The 21,157-nt window shown below is 40.4% G+C and overlaps 1 protein-coding gene across 1 annotated transcript in view; it reads left to right on the forward strand.

Moving 5' to 3' along the window:
* Positions 1–14,718, forward strand: part of Sptlc3 (serine palmitoyltransferase long chain base subunit 3) — a 105,919-nt gene extending 91,201 nt beyond the window's left edge. Inside the window, exons 12-13 of the mRNA XM_051144928.1 lie at positions 2,827–2,956; positions 14,565–14,718. Of these exons, the coding sequence (XP_051000885.1) occupies positions 2,827–2,956; positions 14,565–14,711 (277 nt within the window). The 3' untranslated portion in view covers positions 14,712–14,718. The remainder of the gene's footprint in view (positions 1–2,826; positions 2,957–14,564) is intronic.
* The last annotated feature ends 6,439 nt before the right edge of the window (positions 14,719–21,157 follow it).

The following is a 21,157-nucleotide window of genomic DNA, read 5'->3' on the forward strand; positions in this document are numbered from 1 at the left end:
CCCTCAGCATCGTGCAGTGCCCAGCGTGTCCTGCCTGAGACGACATGTTTCATACCATGCGGTTTTTCTGTGCACAAGTTAAATTAGGTGCTTGGAGAGGTACTTGAGTTCTGCCCTCAGACATACAGCTTCTCAGAAGCCACCTCCAGCAGCGTCTTTAGGACTTATCCCAAGTACCTTCAGGAAAAGGTGATGGGTGCTAAGGCCGCCTTCTCTTCAAGCTCTGGAGATCTGGGGAAATGATTTCTCTCAACTGTAAGAGAGACGGTCTTGAGCCTCCTTCTGACCGAGGACTGTCTCTCCAATACGTAACGCCAGTATTGGAGTCTTCTGTTTGACCCATCTATCTGAACAGACAGATAATTTATAATACAAAAATAAGAAACATAAAAAGAATTTGGAGCCTAGACTGTTGAGAACCCACGCAGCATAGAAGTGAGTCATAAGTTCTTAAAAGTCTGATTCTTCTAAACATATCCTTGTGTTATTTTGCCGCAGGAAAATATCAAGTGGTTAATAGGGGTGTAGTTTTGAACATTTTACAACAGTACAATAATTTATGCTGCAACAGTACAATGTAATTTCAGCGATAAAATATGCAAAGCAGGCTGGCAAGATGGCTCCACAGGTAAAGAAGCTTGCTGCCGAGCCTGATAACCTGAGTTCGATTCCTGGAAACCACATGGCAGAAGGAGAAAAAAAACTAAAAACTAGAGAAAAAGACTCTAAAAAGATGTCCTCTGACCTACACATGTGTACCATGGCACACATGCCTGTACACATACACACAAAAAATAGGTGTAAAAAAATTCAAACATACATATAAAGAAAGAATATATTCCATTCAGCTTGAGGTGCTTTGTCATGCACTTGGGAGATTTTGGTATACACGGTGTTATAGGGCTGCATCCAGCGCAGTGATCATGCTTAGCATCATTATTATTATTGCTTCACACACTTAGTTACCTCTGGCCTATGGCAGCTCTAATTTGCCTTGGGGGTTTACATACCCAGAGGCTCGTTATATAAAATGCAATTGCCTATATTCTCTGCAGTAGCCTTAAGTTTCAAATTCAGAAATGCTCCATGAAGACCCCAGATTATGCTAAGGAACCAAAAGTTATATAGTTTGTTCAACATTCTTTGGCAAAACTCACTTCCTTTGGTACGAAGGGAACCATACAGACAGAGAAATGGTCTTCCGGGAGCCCCCAAAAAACTAGCCCGAGATCATGGGTCAGGTGGTTTGTATCTTGCAATAAAGCACTTGACTTGTTTCTCAGACAATTCTGTGCTCTCATCCTGTGCAATGCCGTGGGCAGCCTTCCATAGGGTGATCAAGAAGGCAGAAAAAAACAGCCCCTGTTTTCAAACTTTCTCAGCTAGAAAGTTTTGCCGCCTTGCCTCATTCTCAGTGGAAATCAAAGGGGGAAAGCTCGCCTTGGCCAAGCCAGGTGGCGGGGGGGGGGGGTGGGGATGTAGAAGGATAGTGTGTTAAGTAGGTTTTGTAGTCTCCACTGCTTTATTTAATAACATGAATTCTGCACGAGACAACCAAAACGCAGACAGCTAAGCAGCAAGATGAATGAATGGGTGAGCAGTCTGGTTTCGGTCATTTTTTTAATGAAATATGGCTAAAAGGTTTCTGTGCTGCCGTAAGCTTCCTGCCTGCCATAATATACCTGCAGGTCCACACTGTCAAAAACAGACCTGAGGCCTTGAGATCTCTTGTGGGTAGACCCACAACTAAGATTTCCTGCAGAGAGCAAAAGAACTTATCTGGGGGCATGTGCCTTTTTAATCTGACTTTGGCTCTTAGGCTGGGCAATTTATAGACTGTGAGTTTAGTATTCTGAGATCACTACTGAGATTAACTTTGAAATTAAAAAACGAAAGCAGTAGGATGCATGGAAGGAAGAACTTACAAAGGCTTCTCTGCCTCAACGAGCTCTGTAGCTAGTCCTTTGACTCATGCCCTATAGGCAATAAGTGCCTATGAGGTTCTCTGACCTCCCTTCTTGCATCTTATCTGGTTCCCCTGGAGGCCAGACAATAGGTTATCCCTCTTGTATATACCTCCATATGCTCACTCACGAATACAAAATAAAAAATAAAATAAAAAGGAGACCCTTGCCCTTACTTCTCATTTGATGTAGCATGTAGTCCTCACTCTTGAAGTAGGAATAATTTGATTTGAGATTGGATTCTACAAAACTCTCAAATCCTGGTCTTGAGATTATAGTCACCAAGTATTCCTTCTTGAAATGTCCACAGTTAACCCAGCAGTTCATTTTTTAAATATATAAATTAACATGTAATGGATATTATTTCTCATGCCATTCTACCACATTAGCAGTTTGCCTTCTAGTCCAGGCCCTCTGCGGGTCAAGGAGTTCATATCAGTGCAGCGTTGTTAAATCAGCATTGCTGCTCAGTATCAGAGGTCGCAAACTAACAGCTATCCAACCCATGGGTCAGGTTCCATGAAAGCACACACTCAGCTGGGAGGGACAGCAAGCAGCTGTCCAGTTCTTGGTCTGTTGGGTGGGAGAAAGTGTACTCCTCCTCAGGCACAGTCATAGGGGAGGGGAATAAGGGGAAAATGGGAGGGAGGGAAGAATGGGAGGATCCAAGGGATGGGATAACCATTGAGATGTAACAAGAATAAATTTATAAAAAATTTAAAAAATAAAAAGAACGTGTACTCCTCTTTTCTTAATAAGGGCAAGACAAGTAATCATTGTCTTTGTTGTTGTTGTTGTTGTTTTAAGCAGGAATAATCTATTTTCTCTCCATTAACCCTTTTCTCCCTTTTCTCTCCCTAAGTGCTTTTGCAAGGTATTTGCTTAAGAAAAAAATCGGGGTGGTAGTTGTTGGATTTCCTGCTACTGCCCTCGCAGAAAGTCGAGCCAGGTTCAGCATTTCATCAGCACATACTCGGGAAATGTTAGACACGGTGAGTATCCGTCTACCAACAGAATCACTATTTCTGATAGCCTGGATTCTGAGCAGGTACTTCTTTTCCCTTTTTTTTATAAAATATTTTCACATATGCATTTCTATTATTAAATATCTATACAATAAACTACCTACAGCAAGAAGAAGCATGAAACAATCAGGAATTGCATATATGTTACATTCATAGTGTTTGGGTATTTATATATGGCAGCCTTAGAGAAAAAAAAAATCTTTCCTATCTCGGTGCATCTAAAATTCTGAATATAAACAATATCTATCATATTACGTCATTATCAACTTAAAACATCTATCTACACCTAAAAAAAAACTTAACCCCTAAACAAATAAGCTTAATTGCAAAACTAAACTATCTGGTCTTCTACCCCATCAGAGACTTGAGAAGGAATAAAATTGATTACTGAGTAAAGAGGAAGTGCAGGTTAGCAGCTTCCAAAATGAGAAGATGACAGAGACAGTTTACTGCCTAAACAGTTACCCAAATTTCTCTACAATGCTGGAGCATCATCTTCAGCCTTCTGGCCCAAGATATTTGATAGGCATATTTGTGAGGCAAGAACATCTGACCTCTACCTATCAAGTTTCCTATGTCCTATCTGTATCCTCTTCCTCTGAGGCCTAGCAAGGCCACCCTGCCAGGCAGAAGTGATCAAAGTTGGGGGGCCAGAGTCCATGTCAAAACTAGTCCCCCGTACTCCTCATGGGTGGGACCAACAGGAGACTGTGCTGCCTATCTGCTACATCTGAGCAGAGGGCCACATCATATATGGCCTTTGATTGATGCATCAGCCTCTGTGCTGTAGCGTAGTTATCCTGTAATATGTGACTAATATCCACTTATGAGTGAGTATATACTGTGCCTATCTTTCTGGATCTGGGTTAGCTCACTCAGGATGATCTTTTCTAGTGCTATCCATTTGCCTGCAAACTTCAAGATTTTCTTATTTTTAATAGCTAAGTAGTATTCATTGTGTAAACGCACAACAGTGTCTTTATCCATTCTTCAGTTGAGTAACATCTAGGTTGTTTCTAGATTCTGGCTATTATGAATAAAGCTGCTATGAACATAGTTGAATAAATGTCCTGTTGTATGGTGGAGCTTCTTTCAGGTATATTTCCAGGAGTGATATGGCTGGGTCTTGAGGTAGAATTATTCCCAATTTCCTGAGAAAGTGCCAGATTGGTTTCCAAAATGGTTGTACAAGTTTACACTTCCACCAGCAATGGAGACGTGTTCTCCTTTCTCTACATCCTCACCAGCATGTGCTGTCACTTGAGTTTTTGATCTTAGCCTTTCAGATAGGATAGGTATATGATGGAATCTCAGTGTCATTTTGAGTTGCATTTCTCTGGTGGCTAAGGATATGGAGCATTTCTTTAAGTGTTTCTCAGCCATTTGATATTGCTGTGTTGAGAATTCTCTGTTTAGTTCTATACACTATTTTTTATTGGGTTATTTCATAGTATATAATTTCTTGAGTTCTTTATATATTTTGGATATTAGCCCTTTGTCAGATGTAGGGTTCGTGAAGATCTTATCCCAGTCTGTAGGCTGTCGCTTTGTCCTGTTGACAGTATCATTTGCCTTACAGAAGCTTCTCAGCTTCATAAGGTCCCATTTATTAACCCTTGATCTTAGAGCCTGAGCTGTTGGTGTTCTGTTCAGGAGGTTGTCTCCTGTGCCAATGAGTTCAAGGCCCTTCCCCACTTCTTCTAAAAGATCTAGTGTGTCTGGTTTTATGTTGAGATCTTTAATCCATTTGGGCTTCAGTTTTGTGCAGAATGATAGATATGAAGCGATTTGCATTTTTCAACATGTAGCCATCCAGTTCGACCAGCAACCTTTGTTGAAAATGCTTTTTTCCATTGTATGGATTTGGCTTCTTTGTCGAAAATCAAGTGTCCATAAGTGTGTGGGTTTATTTTTGAGTCCTCAATTTGATTCTATTGATCAACCAGCCTATTTCTATAACAGTACCATGCTGTTTTTATTATCATTGCTCTATACTACAGCATGAGATCTGGGGTGAAGATTCCATCAGAAGATCTTTTATTGTACAGGATTATTTTTTAGCTATTCTTAGCTTTCTGTTTTTCTATATAAAGTTGAGAATTTATCTTTCAAGGTCAGTAAAGAATTGTGTGGATATTTTGATAGGGATTGCATTGAATCCGTAGATTGTGTTTGGTAAGATGGTCATTTTTACTATATTGATTCTCCTGACCCATGGGAGCATGGGAGATCTTTCGATCTTTTGAAATCCTCTTCAAATACTTTCCTGAGAGATTTGAAGTTTTTTCATTCAAGTCTTTCACTTCCTTGTTTAGAGTTATTCCTAAATATTTTATATTATGTGTGGCTATTGTGAAGAGTGTGGTTTCCCTAACTTCTTTATCAGCCTGTTTGTCATTTGTGTACAGGAGAGCTACTGAATTTTTTTAGTTGATTTTGTATCCAGCCACTTTGCTGAAGATTTTTTTCAGCTGTAGGAGCTCCTTGATAGAATTTTTAGGGTAACTTATGTACATTATCAGGTCATCTGCAATAGTAATAGTTTGACTTCTTCCTTTCCCCTCGTTTCCTTTGGTTGCCTTATTGCTCTAGCTAGGATTTCAACTACTATATTGAAGAGATACAAAGAAAGTGGACAGCCTTCTCGCCTCTGATTTCAGTGCAATTGATTTAAGTTTCTCTCCATTTAGTTTGACTTTGGCTATAGGCTGGTTATATATAGCTTTTTATTATGTTTAGGTATGTATCTTGTATCCTTGCTCTCTCCAGGACTTTTAACATGAAAGTGTGTTGGATTTAGTCCAATGCTTTTTCACCATCTAAGGAGATGATCATGTGGTTTGTTTTCTTTCAGTTGGTTTATATGATAAATTACATTGATGAATTTCTGTATATTAAACCACCACTGTATGCCTGAAATAAAGCCTACTTAGTCATGGTGAATGATATTTTTGATGTGTTCTTGGATTCAGTTTGTGAGTATTTTATTGAGTATTTTTGCATCAATATTCATAAAAGAAATTGGTCTGAAATTATCTTTCTTTGTTGAGTCTTCCTGTGGCTTAGGTATCAAGGTGATTCTGGCCTCATAGAATGAGTTTGATAATATTCCTTCTAATTCTATTTTGTGAATAGTTTGAAGATAATTGGTGTTAGCTTTCTCTGAAGGTCTGGTAGAATTCTATACTGCATCCACCTGGTCCTGGCTTCTTTTTTGGTTGGGAGACTTTTTATGACTGCCTCTATCTTCTTAGGTGGTATAGGACTATTCAATTTGTTTACATGATCTTGATTCAATTTTGGTAATTGGTAGATATCAAGAAATTGTCCATTTCATTTAGGTTTTCAAATTTTGTGGCATATAGGCTTTTGAAGAAAGACCTGATGATTCTTTGGATTTCCTGGGTATCTGTTGTTATGTCTCCCTTTTCATTTCTGATTTTGTTAATTTGGATATTCTCCCTCTGCCTTTTAGTTAGTTTGGCTAAGGGTTTATCTATCTTGTTGATTTTTCTCAAAGAACCAGACCTTGATTTTGTTGGTTTTGAAAACTGTTTTCTCTGTTTCTAATTTGTTGATTTCAGCCCTCAGTTTGATGATTTCCAGCCATCTACTCTTCTTGTGGAGTGTCTGCTTCTTTTTGTTCTAGAGCTTTCAGATGTGCTTTTAAGTTGCTAGTATGGGATCTCTCCAGTTTCTTAACAAAGGCACTTAGTGCTATGAAGTTTTCTCTTAGCACTGCTTTCATTGTGTCCCATAAGTTTGGGTATGGTGTCCTTTCACTTTCATTGAATTCTAGAAAGTTTTAATTTCTCTTTTTATTTCATCCCTTACCCTGGGGTCATTGAGTAGGGAGTTGTTCAGTTTCCATGAGTTTATAGGCTTTCTGTTGTTTCTGTTGTTGTTGTTGAGTTCAGCTTTAATCCATGGTAGTCTGATAAGACACAAGGGATTATTTCAATTTTCTTGTATCTGTTGAAGTTTGCTTTGTGACAAAGCACATGGTCAATTTTGGAGAAGGTTCCATGAGGTGCTGAAAAGGTGTATTCTTTTGTTTTTGGTTGAAATGTTCTGTAGATATCAGTTAAGTGCATTTGATTCATGATGTCCATTAGTTTCATTGTTTCTCCATTTAGTTTCTGTCTTGATGATCTGTCTATTGGGCACAGTGGGGTGTTAAAGTCTCCCACAATTAATGTGTGGGGTCCAATGTGTGGTTTAATCTTTAGTAACATGTATTTTATGATTGTGGGTACTCCTAAATTTCAGGCATAAATGTTCTGAATTGAGACATTGTTTGGGCATATTTTTCCTTTGATGAGGATAAGTGTACTTCCCCATCTCTTTCAATTAGTTTTGGTTGGAAGTATATTTTATTAGATACTAGAATGGCTACTCCAGATTGCTTCTTAGGTCTGTTTGCTTGGAATACAGTTTCCAACCCTTTACTCTGAGGAAATGTCTGTCCTTATTGCTGGAGTGTGTTCCTTATATACAGCAGAATGATGGGTCCTTTTATCACATACATTCTGTCAGCCTTTGTCTTTTTACTATGGAGCTGAGGCCTTTGATGTTGAGAGATATTAATGACCAGTGGTTATTAGTTCCTTTTATTTTGATGTTGGTGGTGGTAAGTGTGTGTGTGTTTTTCTTTTCTTTTGGACTTGTGAATGTGAAGTTGTTTATTTCCTGTCTTTTCCTGGGTTTAGTTAGCTTCCTTGAGTTGAAGTTTTCCTTCTAGTGCCTTCTGTAGGGCTGGATTTATGGTTAGGTACTGATTAAATTTGTTTTTGTCATGGAATATCTTCTTTTCTTCATCTATGGTGATTGCAAGCTTTTCTATGTATAGTAGTAGTCTGGGTTGGCATCTGTCATCTCTTAATGTTTGCATGACGTCTGCGCAGGCCCTTCTAGCTTTCATAGTCTCTGTTGAGAAGTCAGGTGTAATTCTGATGGGTTTGCCTTTATATGTGACTTGACCTTTTTCTTGCAGCTTTTAATATTCTTTCTTTGTTTTGTATATTTAATGTTTTGATTATTATGTGGCAGGTGGATTTTCTTTTCTGATTGAATCTATTTGGAGTTCTCTAGGCTTCTTGTATGTTTATGGGCATTTTTTACTTTAGGTTGTGGAAGTTTTCTTCTATGATTTTGTTGAAAATCTTTTCTGGGCCTTGGAGCTTGGGGTCTTCTTCTATTCCTATTATTCTTAGATTTGGTCTTTTCATAGTGTCCCAGATTTCTCGGGTGTTTTGTGTCAGGAACTTTTTAGTTTTAACATTTTTGATTGATGTATCAATAACTTCAATTGTGTCTTCCACACTCGAAATCCTTTCTTCCGTCTCTTGTATTTGATTGGTGTTGCTTGTGTCCACAGTTCCTGCTCTCTTCCCTATATTTTCCAACTCTAAGATTGCCTCATCTTGTTGTTTCTTTGTTGCTTCTAATTCCCTCTTTAGGTCTTGAATAGTTTTATTCGTTACTTTCTCCTATTTGATTGAACTTTTCCTGTAATTCTTTATAGGATTTATTCAATTCCTTCATCTGTTTGAATGTATTTTCCTGAATTTCTTTGAGTGATTTATTTTCCTCTTTCAAGGTTTCTATCATTTTTATCACCTCAATTTTAAAGTCTTCTTCTTGTACTTTGTGGGTGTTCATATTTCCAAGGCTTGCTTTGGAAGGATCACTGTTTTCCAGTGGTGTTATATAGCTCTGAGTTTTGTTGCTAGTTTTCTTGAACTGGTCTCTAGGCATCTTGTTGTCTCCGGTGTTAACAGGCCTAGAGGTTCCTCCAATGGGGTCACTCTCTGTATCCCACGTGGGCCAGGCAGGTTGGGAGGAAACAATAAGAGCTCCAAGCTGAATGTTGTTTGCTAGGGCTCCCCAGAGTCCTCCTCAGGATGGTGGACAGTGGGTGTTGGAGATTGCACCCAGCTCAGCTTAGTTGGGTTCCCTGTCTATATCCCAGTTGGGTCAGGCAGGAGAGGAGTAGGCTGATAGAGTCCCAAACCCAAAGCTGCTCAGGTGCTCTACAGTACTTTCGGAGATGGCAGGGCTCTGCCTATCTGCTCTGTGTTCCAGAATGGCTAGGCCAGTAAACAGCTGGAGGGCTGCAAGAGATCCAAGCCCAAAGTGCTTGGGTGCCCCACAGACCTTCTTGAAATGGCAGCAAATGTGAGTTGCAGCCCATGTCAGATTCAGATTTGCCTATCTGCTCTGTGTCCCTGATGGTAGGCAGCTGGGGGGCTGAGGGAGATCTGAGCCCAAAGCTGCTGGGGTGCTCCACATGCCTTTTCAAGATAGCAGGCCTCTGCCTATCTGCTTTGTGTCCCAGATGTGCTAGGCCAGTTAGCAGCTGACAGGCAGAGAGAGATTCAAGCCTAAGGCTGCTCAGGGAATGGCAACTAATGTCAAGTGTGGCCCACGCAACTTTTTGCTCTGCCTGTCTGCTCTGTGATCTAGACAGGCCAGACCAATAAGCTGCAGGTGGGCTGAGAGATCAGAGCCCAAAGCTGCTCATGGGGTGGCAGCTAAGTGGAGTTTGGCCTGAGTAGGTCTCTGCCCAGCCTGTCTGCTCTGTGTCTTAGCTGCATTAGACCAGTAGGCTCCAGGCAAGCAGAGAGAGATCTGAGCCTGAAGCTGCTGGCAGGATGGCAGCTAATGTGGATTGTGGCCAGCACCTGGACTCAGCTCTGCCTGTATGCTCTGTGTCACAGATGGGCTAGGCTGGTAAGCGGCTGAGGGGGCTGAGAAAGATTGGAGGCCAAAGGTGCTCTGGTGCTCTACTGGCCTTTTTGAGATGGTAGGACTCTGTCTATCTGCTCTGTGACCCAGTTGGCTAGGATGGTAAGCAGCTGGTGGGCAGAGAGCAATGCGAGCCTGAAGTTGCTCACAGGATGGCAGCTAATGTGGATTGTGGAGGTGCCTGGATTCAGCTCTGCCTGTATGCTCTATGTCCCAGATCAGGTAAGCAGCAGACGGATGGAGAGAGCCCAAAGCTGCAAGGATGTCTCACAGTCTTTCTCAAGATGGTAGCTAGTGGAGGTTGACCTCCCAAACTTTTCTGTGGGTTACCTGGTGGCCAGGAATTGGGCTAACCCATGCTTCACACAATGTGGATCCCTCTCACCTTGGAATCAGCAGCACCGGTGTTTTGTAGCTCTCAGTTTGATCTTTAAATCACTGTGTTGTCCTGGCTGTTCTGCTGCTCAGAAACAATATGTGATTGGTGCTGCCATCTTGGATCTTGAATCCTCCAATATTCTTAATCCTGAGCAAGTACTTTTATTAAGCCATCTTAGGGTTCCCTAGAGTGACTTAGGTAGAAAACTAATGTCAAATGAAACTCACAGACAAAATCTTTAAAAAAAAAAAAAACCCACTATGGTGTGTCAACAATATCAAACAACATGCCCAAATCAACTGGAAGAAAAGAAAATCCATTTACTGAAGGCTTGATTCAAGTTAGAATTTTGGTTTCATAGAAAAGACTAGGTACTTGAATTTTCTATTTGCATGCTCTGAAAAGAAAATGCTGGTTACACACACTTTAAGCATTACTATCTGATATTTTTTGCTGGTACAAAAGCTTCTATAATAAATATGACCTAAATTAAACAATGTTTATAGGAAAATAATAAAGACTATTTCTATATAATATTAATCATATTTGAGTCAGGAATAAGTGATTTTAAAAACGTATTTTATTGTCACTCATTTTAAGTTTTGTGTGAATAATATCAGGAAACTAAGCCATCCAGCCATTCTGAAGTTAACCATCTCATTTCAATTCACTTTTATAAACATTAATGTGTATGTATCATATACAAAACCTGGAATAGAAAGATTATTGACAAACTAGATTAATAAAAAAACTAATGATGATTCCAGACAAAATAAATTAACCTTGAGAAGAAGATAGGGAAGACTGTGGGAGCATGAAAGTGAGGTTGATTATTATAGCAGTGAATACTCACAAGGAAAGTGAGTTTTCAGATGGGACTTTTGCGAGGGTTGCTTTTGTTTTTTTGGTGTGGGTTTTTGTTTTTGTTTTTTGAGACAGGGTTTTTCTGTGTAACCTCAGCTGTTGTGAAATCAGTTTGTAAACCAGGAAGGCCTTGAACTCACAGAGATTGCCTGTCTCTCCCTCCCTGTGTGCTGGGATTACAGGTGTGTACCACCAGTCCTGGCTGCAGATAGGCCTTATTAAAGTTATTTAATATTAATTATGAAACATCATTTAGTCTGACCACAAGAGAAGCATTATCAGTCACTGTGAAGTAAGTGTGACAAGTGGATTTGAGAGGAAAGAGCTCAGAGAAAAGGACATGAAACGGACCCATTTGAATAAAATAAGAGTTGGCAAGGCCAGTCATGATGGAAGCAACAATTTTTTAAAAATGAGTCTATGAGCACATACTATGAATACATGAATTTCCAAAATGTGACAAATAACTAAATGGAGGAGATACCTGAACAGAGGCCAAAGTTTCTTCTCTAGATCTCTAGGCTCAGTCAGCAGAGGGATGTCAAAGCAGTCCGTTAGAGGAAGGAAACAGCGAGGGTCAGACCATCTTTAATAAGAGTGGAGGAGGAATGGGATGACCTCAGTCTGCTACATTAAGAGAATGTGCCCCGGAACCATTGACGAAAATAAAAATTGATTCTAGAGCTCAGACAAGATTGAAAGCCTAGATCTACTGTATTTTATGGAACTATAGGGATGTTAAAGCCAAAGATAAAAGATCCAGTTGTTGAGAAACAAACAGCAGTGTTCAGAACAAAGGCAGACTGCAGTAGACCACCTATGTTCCGAGACATGGAATTGCAGGAGGGAAATGGGTAGGATGTGGATAGAACTAAAGCTGTCAGTACGTATGTGTACTACCATAGTGTTAAGTACACTAAACACCAAACAATTTCCAGGGGGCCTGGGGGTGGGGAGGAAGTTACCTAAATATAAGAAAGTTCAAATAGGGTAAGAGATGAGAAGAAAATTTTGGACTACCAATTACTGGCAGCTCAGGGTTCCTTAGAGAGTGTGTGTGTGTGGGGGGGGTGTTTTATGAGAATGTGAGGAACAAAACCAAGAACACAATGATAAAAGGGTGAAGAGTATTAGTTGAGTTTGCATTACACACATCCACACTACAGAGAAGGATAGATTTGGGGAGGAGGGGAGAAAGAGAAAGAGAAAGGGGAACGGGAAAACCGAGAGAGAAGTACAGAGACAGAGAGACAGAGCGGGGAAGAGAGGTGAGAGAGAAACAGATGGAGAGGAGGGGAAAGACAGAGAGTCAGAGGGGACAGAAGAGATGAGAGATAGAGGCAGAGAGAGAAAGAGACAAATAGAGACAGAGACACAAAGGGGTAAGGAAGTAGAGAAAAAGATATGGGGGAGGAAGCAAGAGTCAGAGAGAGGACAAGGAGGAAATGAGGAGACAGAAAGACAGAAGAGTGGTTGAGAAGAAAGAGAAAGGAGAAGGAGAAGAGAGGGAGAGACAGAAAGAGATAGAGAGACACAAAAGGAAAATGGAGTGAGAGAAATGGAGGGGAAATTGAAGGAAGGAAGAAAGAAAGAAGAGAGGAGAGAGAGAAGAAAGGGAAAAAGGAAGGATGAATGGAAGGAAGGAAGGAAGGTAGGAAGGAAGGAAGGGAGCTAAAGGAAGGCTTGTGCCTCTTTACACAAGAAAGTAAGAAGACAGCAAGGAGAAACCCCATTCTAAAAGTGGAAAAGAAGACATGAACGGCAAGCAAGCTCCAAAAGGTGGGAGGAATGAGTTGTATAGCAGAGATGTCATTTTATCCCTTGTGATCCAAACAGCATTAGGACCTCAAATACAGCCAACTCTGTAATAACCAGACCTTGGGCTCCCCTTTACAATTTCTTCATTGCTATGAAATAAATACCTGGCATGTGAGGAGCACTGATACATCAACTAACAGTTACTTCTGAGGTCACACCTCCATTTCAATGTAAAGTTGTGAGCAGTCATTTAATACAACATAGAGTGAGGTTTGAACCTTCTGGACAGTAAGGGGACTGAGGCAGCAACTGAGCACGAACACTCATAGAATACAAGCAATGTTAGACAAAAGCAGTCAGAGGCTTGGGGAGATGGTGGCGTTGGTAAAGTTCTTGCTGTCTGTTTGCAAAGCACGAGGACCTCAGTATGAATTCAAAGCACCCGCATAAAAAGCTGCGTGTGGTAGCGTAGGTGCCTGGAGAGGCGGAGCTTGGCAGAGCCCTGGAACTTGTGCAATTAGTGAATTTTAGCATCAGTGAGAGACCCTGTCTCAAAAATCAAAGTGGAGAGCAATGCAGAAAGTATTGGCCTGACTGATGCCTGGCCTATGGGCCTATGCACACGTGTGCACACACATGATCACACACACATACATATACAAACCATCCATATAGAAAAAGAAAAGGGGAGGCATCACTCGGAGATCAGGTTAGGAATAGAAAAGACACAAGCTCCTGTAACATCTTCCTTTTCTGGCTCCTTTGTGACAGTTCTAGCTTTCCTTAATCTTTTTACTTCTGAGGTGAAGATGCTAAATACACAGCCAGCCTGTGGCTTCCTGGTAGCACCCAAGGAGAAACTGTGTCAGCTTCCTTAAAATCACCTCCAGTATAAGCTCAATGCAGTAAGAATGCCCTGCCTTCTAACCGCTGTCCCAGACGTGCTCATGGCTCTGCAGTCCTCTTCCACCTTTCAGCAAGAACTTTAATAGAAAACTGAAATATGTGTGCTGTTGATTCTTTGTGAGTCTAAGTTGTGCTGTGGAATGTAGAAATGAGTATTTCAAAATGAGTGTTGGGAGTAAGCTTTGGGAGGATTTAAGGAGGCAACTTTTAGCTCCCAAAATGTTCTGTTTTGTTGATTTACCCTATTTGAAGACATGATCACAAATGTATTCTGCAATCTTATCATTTTCTTATGTGAGGTTATATACAAGCCTTAAGATAAAAAGAAAGTTTGCATGGGTCAAATGTCTAATCTCCTTTCCTCACACTTCTAAGATAGACCATCCACAGTGTTCAGTTAGAGCATTAAAAAAAAAAAAGAATTACTGCCCAATATTTTTCCAGCATACTTAGGGAGATTAGCTCAATTGCTGAAGTGCTTGCATGGAAGCATAAAGACCTGAATTCAGTTCACATAACCTGCTTTCACAAAGTTTAGAATGACATGTGCTTGCAATACCAACACTGGGGAGGCAGAAAAGGAGGAATTCCTAAAACTAACTGGCCCACAAGCTCCAGGACAGCAAGAGATCCTGCCTGAAAAAACAAGAGATGACACTTGAATACTGATACTCATGGTTGTCCTCTGGCCATCACACACATGTGCACACACATGCATGGACACCTGTACACATACATGTACCCACACAGACAAGTTAATGAGAGTTCTTCTAGGACTTACAAACCACAACATAATAGCATGGGTCTTTGCTGGCCAGCCATTACTGGGGGTCTTTGGGAAGCATGCCATTAACCTGGGCTCTGCAAAGCAGGCCACTTGGGAGTTGAAAGATAACTTACAGAAAGGGCATCTCATTGCAGGTTTTGGAAGTCCTGGATAAACTCGGTGACCTCGTAAATGTGAAATATTTCCCATACAAAAAGTCAGGACGTGCTGTGCCCTATGCTGAGAAGAGTTCTGACAATGAAGCAAGCTTTGATGAGATGAGCCCCGAACCTGAAGCGTAAGTTTCCTGGCTCCAAATGGAACATAAAGACTGCCAGAAAGGCCTCCCTCCCTCTTTGTCCCGAAAATGATATAATTGTATTGTACCCCTTCCTAAGGACAATTTTATTTTCCAAATCAGCTTAATTGAATGAGCGAAATAGCCATTTTATTTAATATCTCTAATCTGCTGCTACTGTACATACACTCACACACACTCACACTCACATACCCACAGTATATATACATATATATATACATATATATTTCTAGATTTAAATTTTTCCTCTCCTTTGCTGAAAACACACACACGCACACACACACACACACACACACACACACACACACACACACACACACACACACTTTTTAAATGGCAACAAGCCTGTGTTCTAGCTGCTACTCTCCAGCTTTTGGGTCAGATCCTTGATCATCTTACTGTGTGTTCAAGTGTGCCAACCATACACACAAGGAAGAGTGTCACGGGGAAGCTGAGTCCCTTGTTCCACCCATAACAGTTCACATCTATCATGGGAAGTTCCAGGAAAGGCAGAAGGCAGCATTGCTTTTGTTTGCCACATTGGGACATTATCCAAGGACAGGTGTGAGAAGACACAGTTAATGCTTGGGAGAGCGTAAGGAACTGGCCAGTGGTGAAGGAGGATGTCTTTGAAGCAAACCTGCTTTTTCCTCTTGGTGTTCTCCTACAATTTTATTGTTAAGTTTAAGGGCTGGAAAGTCCATGGCTTTTGTTTTCTAAAGAGCAAGAAGAAAAGCAATCATGAGCCAGTTTTGGACTTAGACTAAAACTGTTAAATTAAAACAAGCCAAATGATGCTGGTGCCGTGCAGAGAGAGCTTAGCATGCTTGGCCTCTGTTACTTTAAGGGATAGCTTCTTCTCATTTCTCTACTGAACTCTGAGTATATAAGGAAACGCAATTTCCTTTAAAACACTTTCCCAAATTACATTTGGAAAATGGACTGGTTCACTATTTGAAGTATTTAAAAGTGACTTCTCTCTGTCTCTTTCAAGGCTATGCAGGCCCAGGTCCAGTAAATCATATCCCCTCTGGCACCTCTACTCAGATTTAGTGAGAAGTGGCATCACACACTTTTGTGCAACTATGATTTGCCCTGCCTCATACATGTAAAATGACACAAGCATCTCTGAAAAATTAGTCCCCTGCTAATTGGTTCTAGTTGGTATGGAAAAAGCCAGTGGAAAACCTTATCTTTAACAAGCTCCCAGATGGTGCCCAGACTTGGAAACTCCAAAGAGCAGTGGTGACCTTTTAGCCAAGCTTCTGTAACAGTTCGAATGAGTTACAGAACATTCCACTCCATCAAATGACACTGTAAACAAATCACTTCAAAAGAGATTTGGCTCTGTGTGACACAGATGGGCCCAAGCTTTCATGCTGTGCACGGAGACAGAAATTCAACCTGCAACATCAGTGCTGGGCTGGGCAACACTGATGCTCAAAGCTCGTTTGAGAAGAAAGCTATCACTGTGGGAACTGTTTTAAGCATGCTGATGGATTATAATATTTTTAGCGAATCCCTCGGGAGCTGGAGAGATGACTCCGGGGGCTGGAGAGATGACTCCGGGGGCTGGAGAGATGACTCCGGGGGCTGGAGAGATGACTTGGGAGTTGAGAGCATTTCTTACTCTTTCAGAGAGCATCTGTTCAGTTCCCTGCGCCCAGCTTGGTTTGTTAACAACCACCTGGAATTCCACCTCTCGGGTATCTGATGCCTATGGCCTCTGTGGGCATTAGAACTCACGTAAACATACCAACACTCAGGCACACATCCTCACACACAAACACACATACACGTAGCTAAAATGTAATAAAATACATCTTTTAAAAAGTAGTTTCGAGTTATAAAGTGCCTCACAAGTGATGAGAAGCTAAAGGAATGCTGGGGTGAAGGAGGAAAAGGAAAGAGTAGCACACGCACAGCTGCCTCTCTGATGATTAGATCCCTTCTGAGTGAGCTGGTGGAGCATTGCTTCTGCAGAGGAAATAGGGGTCATGTGACACTCAAAGAGAAGAAGATACGCAGTTCTTTTTTTTTTTTTTTTTTTTTTTTTCTTTTTTGAATATGTGCATTCAATGAAGTTTTCCTTAGTAAATCATCTTAGCAAAATTTAGAATGCCTGGAGATCAAAATGGGAAATGGGAGGTCGAGAGGGCAGAGAGGTCTGCAGTGGCCTCCGAGGCCAAGTAAGCAGCAACCATCCTCCTCCTTGTCTAGTCCTGTCTGTGACTTGTCACCTACAATGCCACACCTGCCCTGAGATCTGAAACCAGCAGAAGGACAGGTATTGTCCGCAGCAAGGTTGCCATGCTTATTACTTGCACAGAGGAACTTAGTTCAGTTTATCATGGAGACGTTAATTTCCTGCCTAGCATACAGAGCAACGAGGAGGTTCTTATGTTTTCACTAAGCTCTGAGGGTCCTGGAGCAACTTGTTACCTTCTCGTATACAAATGCACACACTTACTTTTGGCAGTGTCTACGATGAATATACACTTAGGAGAAAATTCCAGTGCAATGCTTCCTGAGTGAGGAGGGACCCTGACTTTATCAGGTAGCAATGTGAGTATACATCATATAGGAAGTTGTAAGTTATAAGAAATACTGATTTTTATAAGAAAAATCCTCTACCATTAAGGTTAATTAAGAGTGATTTCAGTTCAATAGTAACTACTCAGTTTTATTGATCAGAGTTGGGGTCTGTTGAGATTAAGGATTCTGTGAATTATATCCCAAGTGTTTCCTATGCCAGGCATCTTATATGCATGTGCTCATGGATGCACATACCTGTGCATGGATACTTTTATTATAGTTTTTAGAAAGGAAGCAAGGGAGATTAGTATTTGACTGAATGATTGAGAGATAGATGTTTTAGAAATCAGCCTTTGGGGAAACAGAAGCTGAAGGTTTCAGATTGACATTTATAAGGAAAAAAAATTGTATAATGAAGAAGTAACAAAGGCTCCTTTCCAATCTTATGGTATGACAGTGTCATGGATCCTTATAGCCTTACTGCCTTTCAACACGTTTCAGTTTGACAGAGAGCACAGGTTTCAGAATTTATTAGAAAGCTTGTTAAAATGACAAACCATGTGGCTTACACCAGACCACCACTGAATCCGATTGCCCAAGTGCCCAGGGGATTACATTTTAGCTTCTGAGGAACAGCACTCAGGGTTAACTTCTGACCTAGACACACACACACACACACACACACACACACACACACACACATACACATATATGCACACATACATACATACACACATAGACACAAACACACACACAGGCAGAGACAGACAGACAGACAGACAGATAGAAAGAGAAGGCTATTTCTGGGCAAATACTGTAATGTATCATCCTGTGAGATTGTGGAATGGAGTATATACAGTGTGAATATAATGCTTATGTTTCACTGAAACATTTGAGAGACAACCAATTTCACTTTATTCTGCCTGTAAAATGTTAACAAATAAATCATTAAAATTGACAGTACAAAAATCGTAAGTGGTTTTGTGTTGATGTCATTTAAGTCAAACTTGGTGGGGGGAGACTGGAGTAGAAATTTGCATCTAGGAATTTTACTTGAGGCAATTGGTAGAGGTAGCTACAGCTAAAGAGACATATTCTTTCCAAGAACCAGCTGTACACAGCTCCCTCCAGGTCTTTCAGGGACATCACAACAGGAGCTTTGAATCGGCCACAGTGGGAGAACTGACACCACAGAAATTAGCAAGCACTACAAATCATGGATCTGGAGGTCTAGTTTTTAAAATCTTAGCAGCAGACCACTAAAACCACACAGTATGGAACAATAGTATGACCATTCCATATTCATCATAGCACAGACCTCAGCCAAGTCCATGGGGAGCTGTACAGTTGGATTGTCCTTTAGCACAAGTTCAAACTGATGGGACAAAACTAATCTTCCATCGACCAAACAAAGCTCCCAGGAAGAGGTGTAGAGCAGGACATTAGCATAAGTGAAGCAATTCTGTTCATCTGAAGATGATTCCTGTGAGCTATCTGTCATTTAAAATTCATTTCTGAGATAGCCACTTAAGATTTATAATGGAAAAAATACGATAGCTTGATGAGCCCAGTGCACTAGCATCGTGCTGTAAGCATTGTCACTTCGTGACTAGGCTTTTCATCCTCCCTTCTCTCTCCCTCCCATTAGATTACTTTAATGTGAACCCAGGAAATCATTTCACTTCATGACTAAGTATTTCCTGGAGTCTTTTGAAAAGGCAGTGATGTCTTAATTTGTTCCTCCTTTCAACCTCATTAAAATACAAGTCTTTGGAATAGCATCAGGGTCAAAATGAATCAAATGTGCAAATGTGAACGCTTGCTGTCTCAATCTCCTCAATAAGTTGTGAGTTCCATGGTTCAAAACTAAGAATACCTTCTAAAATAGGTTTATGACATCCTGAGAGCTAATCAGCCAATCCTCTTTAAACACTGTGCTAAGCATTTCTATACACAGTTTTCCTGGGCATTGTTGTCTGAGTTCACAAAGATGTCTTGGAAGGCAGCAGAATTGAGCATTGATTTGCAGAGCGTAGAGAGGAATTTCTGCTGGTGTGTTGCTTTCCTAGGCACGTGCCCTCTTTCCTACAAAGGCAACTTTCTTTAAGGGCTATTTCAGTTAATCTTTGCATATTAGCAAAGGTAACTCAATCAAAAATGAAAGAACAAATCAAACCAGTCTACTTGTTGGAAAACATTGATGCCTATGCCAGTTTGGGATTAAGGCAGGAGCTGTGATTCTAATTCTCCTTGCAGCCTTTGGTCCAAATGGGGAGCTGAAAGCCAAAATTTGCAAGTCAACTGCACCAAAACCTTATCACAAAAATAAATCAGTAAAATACCTAACAGAAGGTCAGAATAGACGGAAAAGAGAATTTTTTTTCCTGCAGCATGAAACAGTACTGCCTTTTATTCAGGCCAGATGCTAATTTTTATATCAAAAATATTGATTGAAGGGACTAGTGATTTTGGCTCTCACCCAAGTTTATTCAGGATCTTTCTTAATTAGGTTTGGGTCGGCTGCAATGCCCATGGCCAAGGGTAAGTCTGGCTCCAATCACCACGTTGTGCTCTCTACTTCATCATGGGCCAAGGACTAAGGCAAGGAAATTGCAGCTTCTTTGTTTCTCCAGCCCCAGAGTTTGTTTTTTTCCAGATCTGAAACATGCATGGAGAAAATCTGTAAGGAAGACCAAAAGGAGCAGAGTGGTAGTAGCTTAACTGTGCTGAGACCAGTCTACCCTGCACCTTGCCTCTGAGCATGAGCAGAAACAAAGGTCCATGTGTGAAAACAAATGGATGGCCCATGTGAGGTCACAGAAAAAGATTTTGGCGTCCTGTAAACAAAAGTTTCTCAATCAGCTTAAAGTAGTCACTCAGTCATTCAGGCTTAATTTTTAAGGATAAAATAATTGCTTGTGCAACAATACATGATTTCCCTATAACAGGTCTATTTTATGAACATTGCCGTTGTCATGTCACTGTTTTTACAGTGTCAATGCCGACTTCACATCACTTATACAAGTCTTTTTTTAAACGTCACATAGATAAAACATCAGTCAATCATAGACACAAATTATAGGCACCTCAAACAAAAATGAATTTTCTACTATATATAAAGTAGCATGTTGAGGTGTGTGTGCATATGTGTATATAATATAATTCTGCTTTTAAAATCTGACAAAATAGTGAAAAAGGCTTTTTAACTCTAAAAAAAAAGTTCTCAAATAAATCTTCAAAATGAAAACTTGTAAAATGTTTTATTAATAAGAAACCCTAAGTAGTACTCAGTTACATATTAAATATTTCCTATATAAATTATTCTATAACTCCTACAAATGCCAGTTACCCATACATTGCACAGAAAAATTAAAATATTTTATTGAAGTATATCTATATGTAGTAAGATTAAGCATTTTTAAATTGTATTTATATTATTATTATTATTTTATTTTCAAGTGCCAAGCAGAAAGGAAATATGACTGATTAATTTGCATTAATCATTACAGCCCTTCATTATAAGGGTAGAAGTGAGATTTATCAGATACTTGAGAAAAACTATCAACAGCCAAATGAGTAGCCAAAGTTAAAAACAAAAAACAAAAAACATTCACAAGCAGGCACAGGCAATTTGCAGAAAGGAGAACTTTCAGGATGTTCTGGATGTGAAGGACACAGGTTAATCTCGCCAAGATACATCCACAAGGATAGGCTGACTGAAAAGGAAACAGAGCTCACAAAAACTCAAAATTACCTAGCATCGAAATGTTTGATGAAGGCTGGAGAGATAGCTCAGCAGTGACTGCTCTTCCAGAAGACCCAGGTTCAATTCCCCGTGCCCACAGGGCAGCTCACAACCATCTGTAGCTCCAGTACCACGGGATTCATGCTCTC

Source organism: Acomys russatus, chromosome 4, assembly GCF_903995435.1.
Source record: "Acomys russatus chromosome 4, mAcoRus1.1, whole genome shotgun sequence".
NCBI lineage: Eukaryota > Metazoa > Chordata > Mammalia > Rodentia > Muridae > Acomys > Acomys russatus.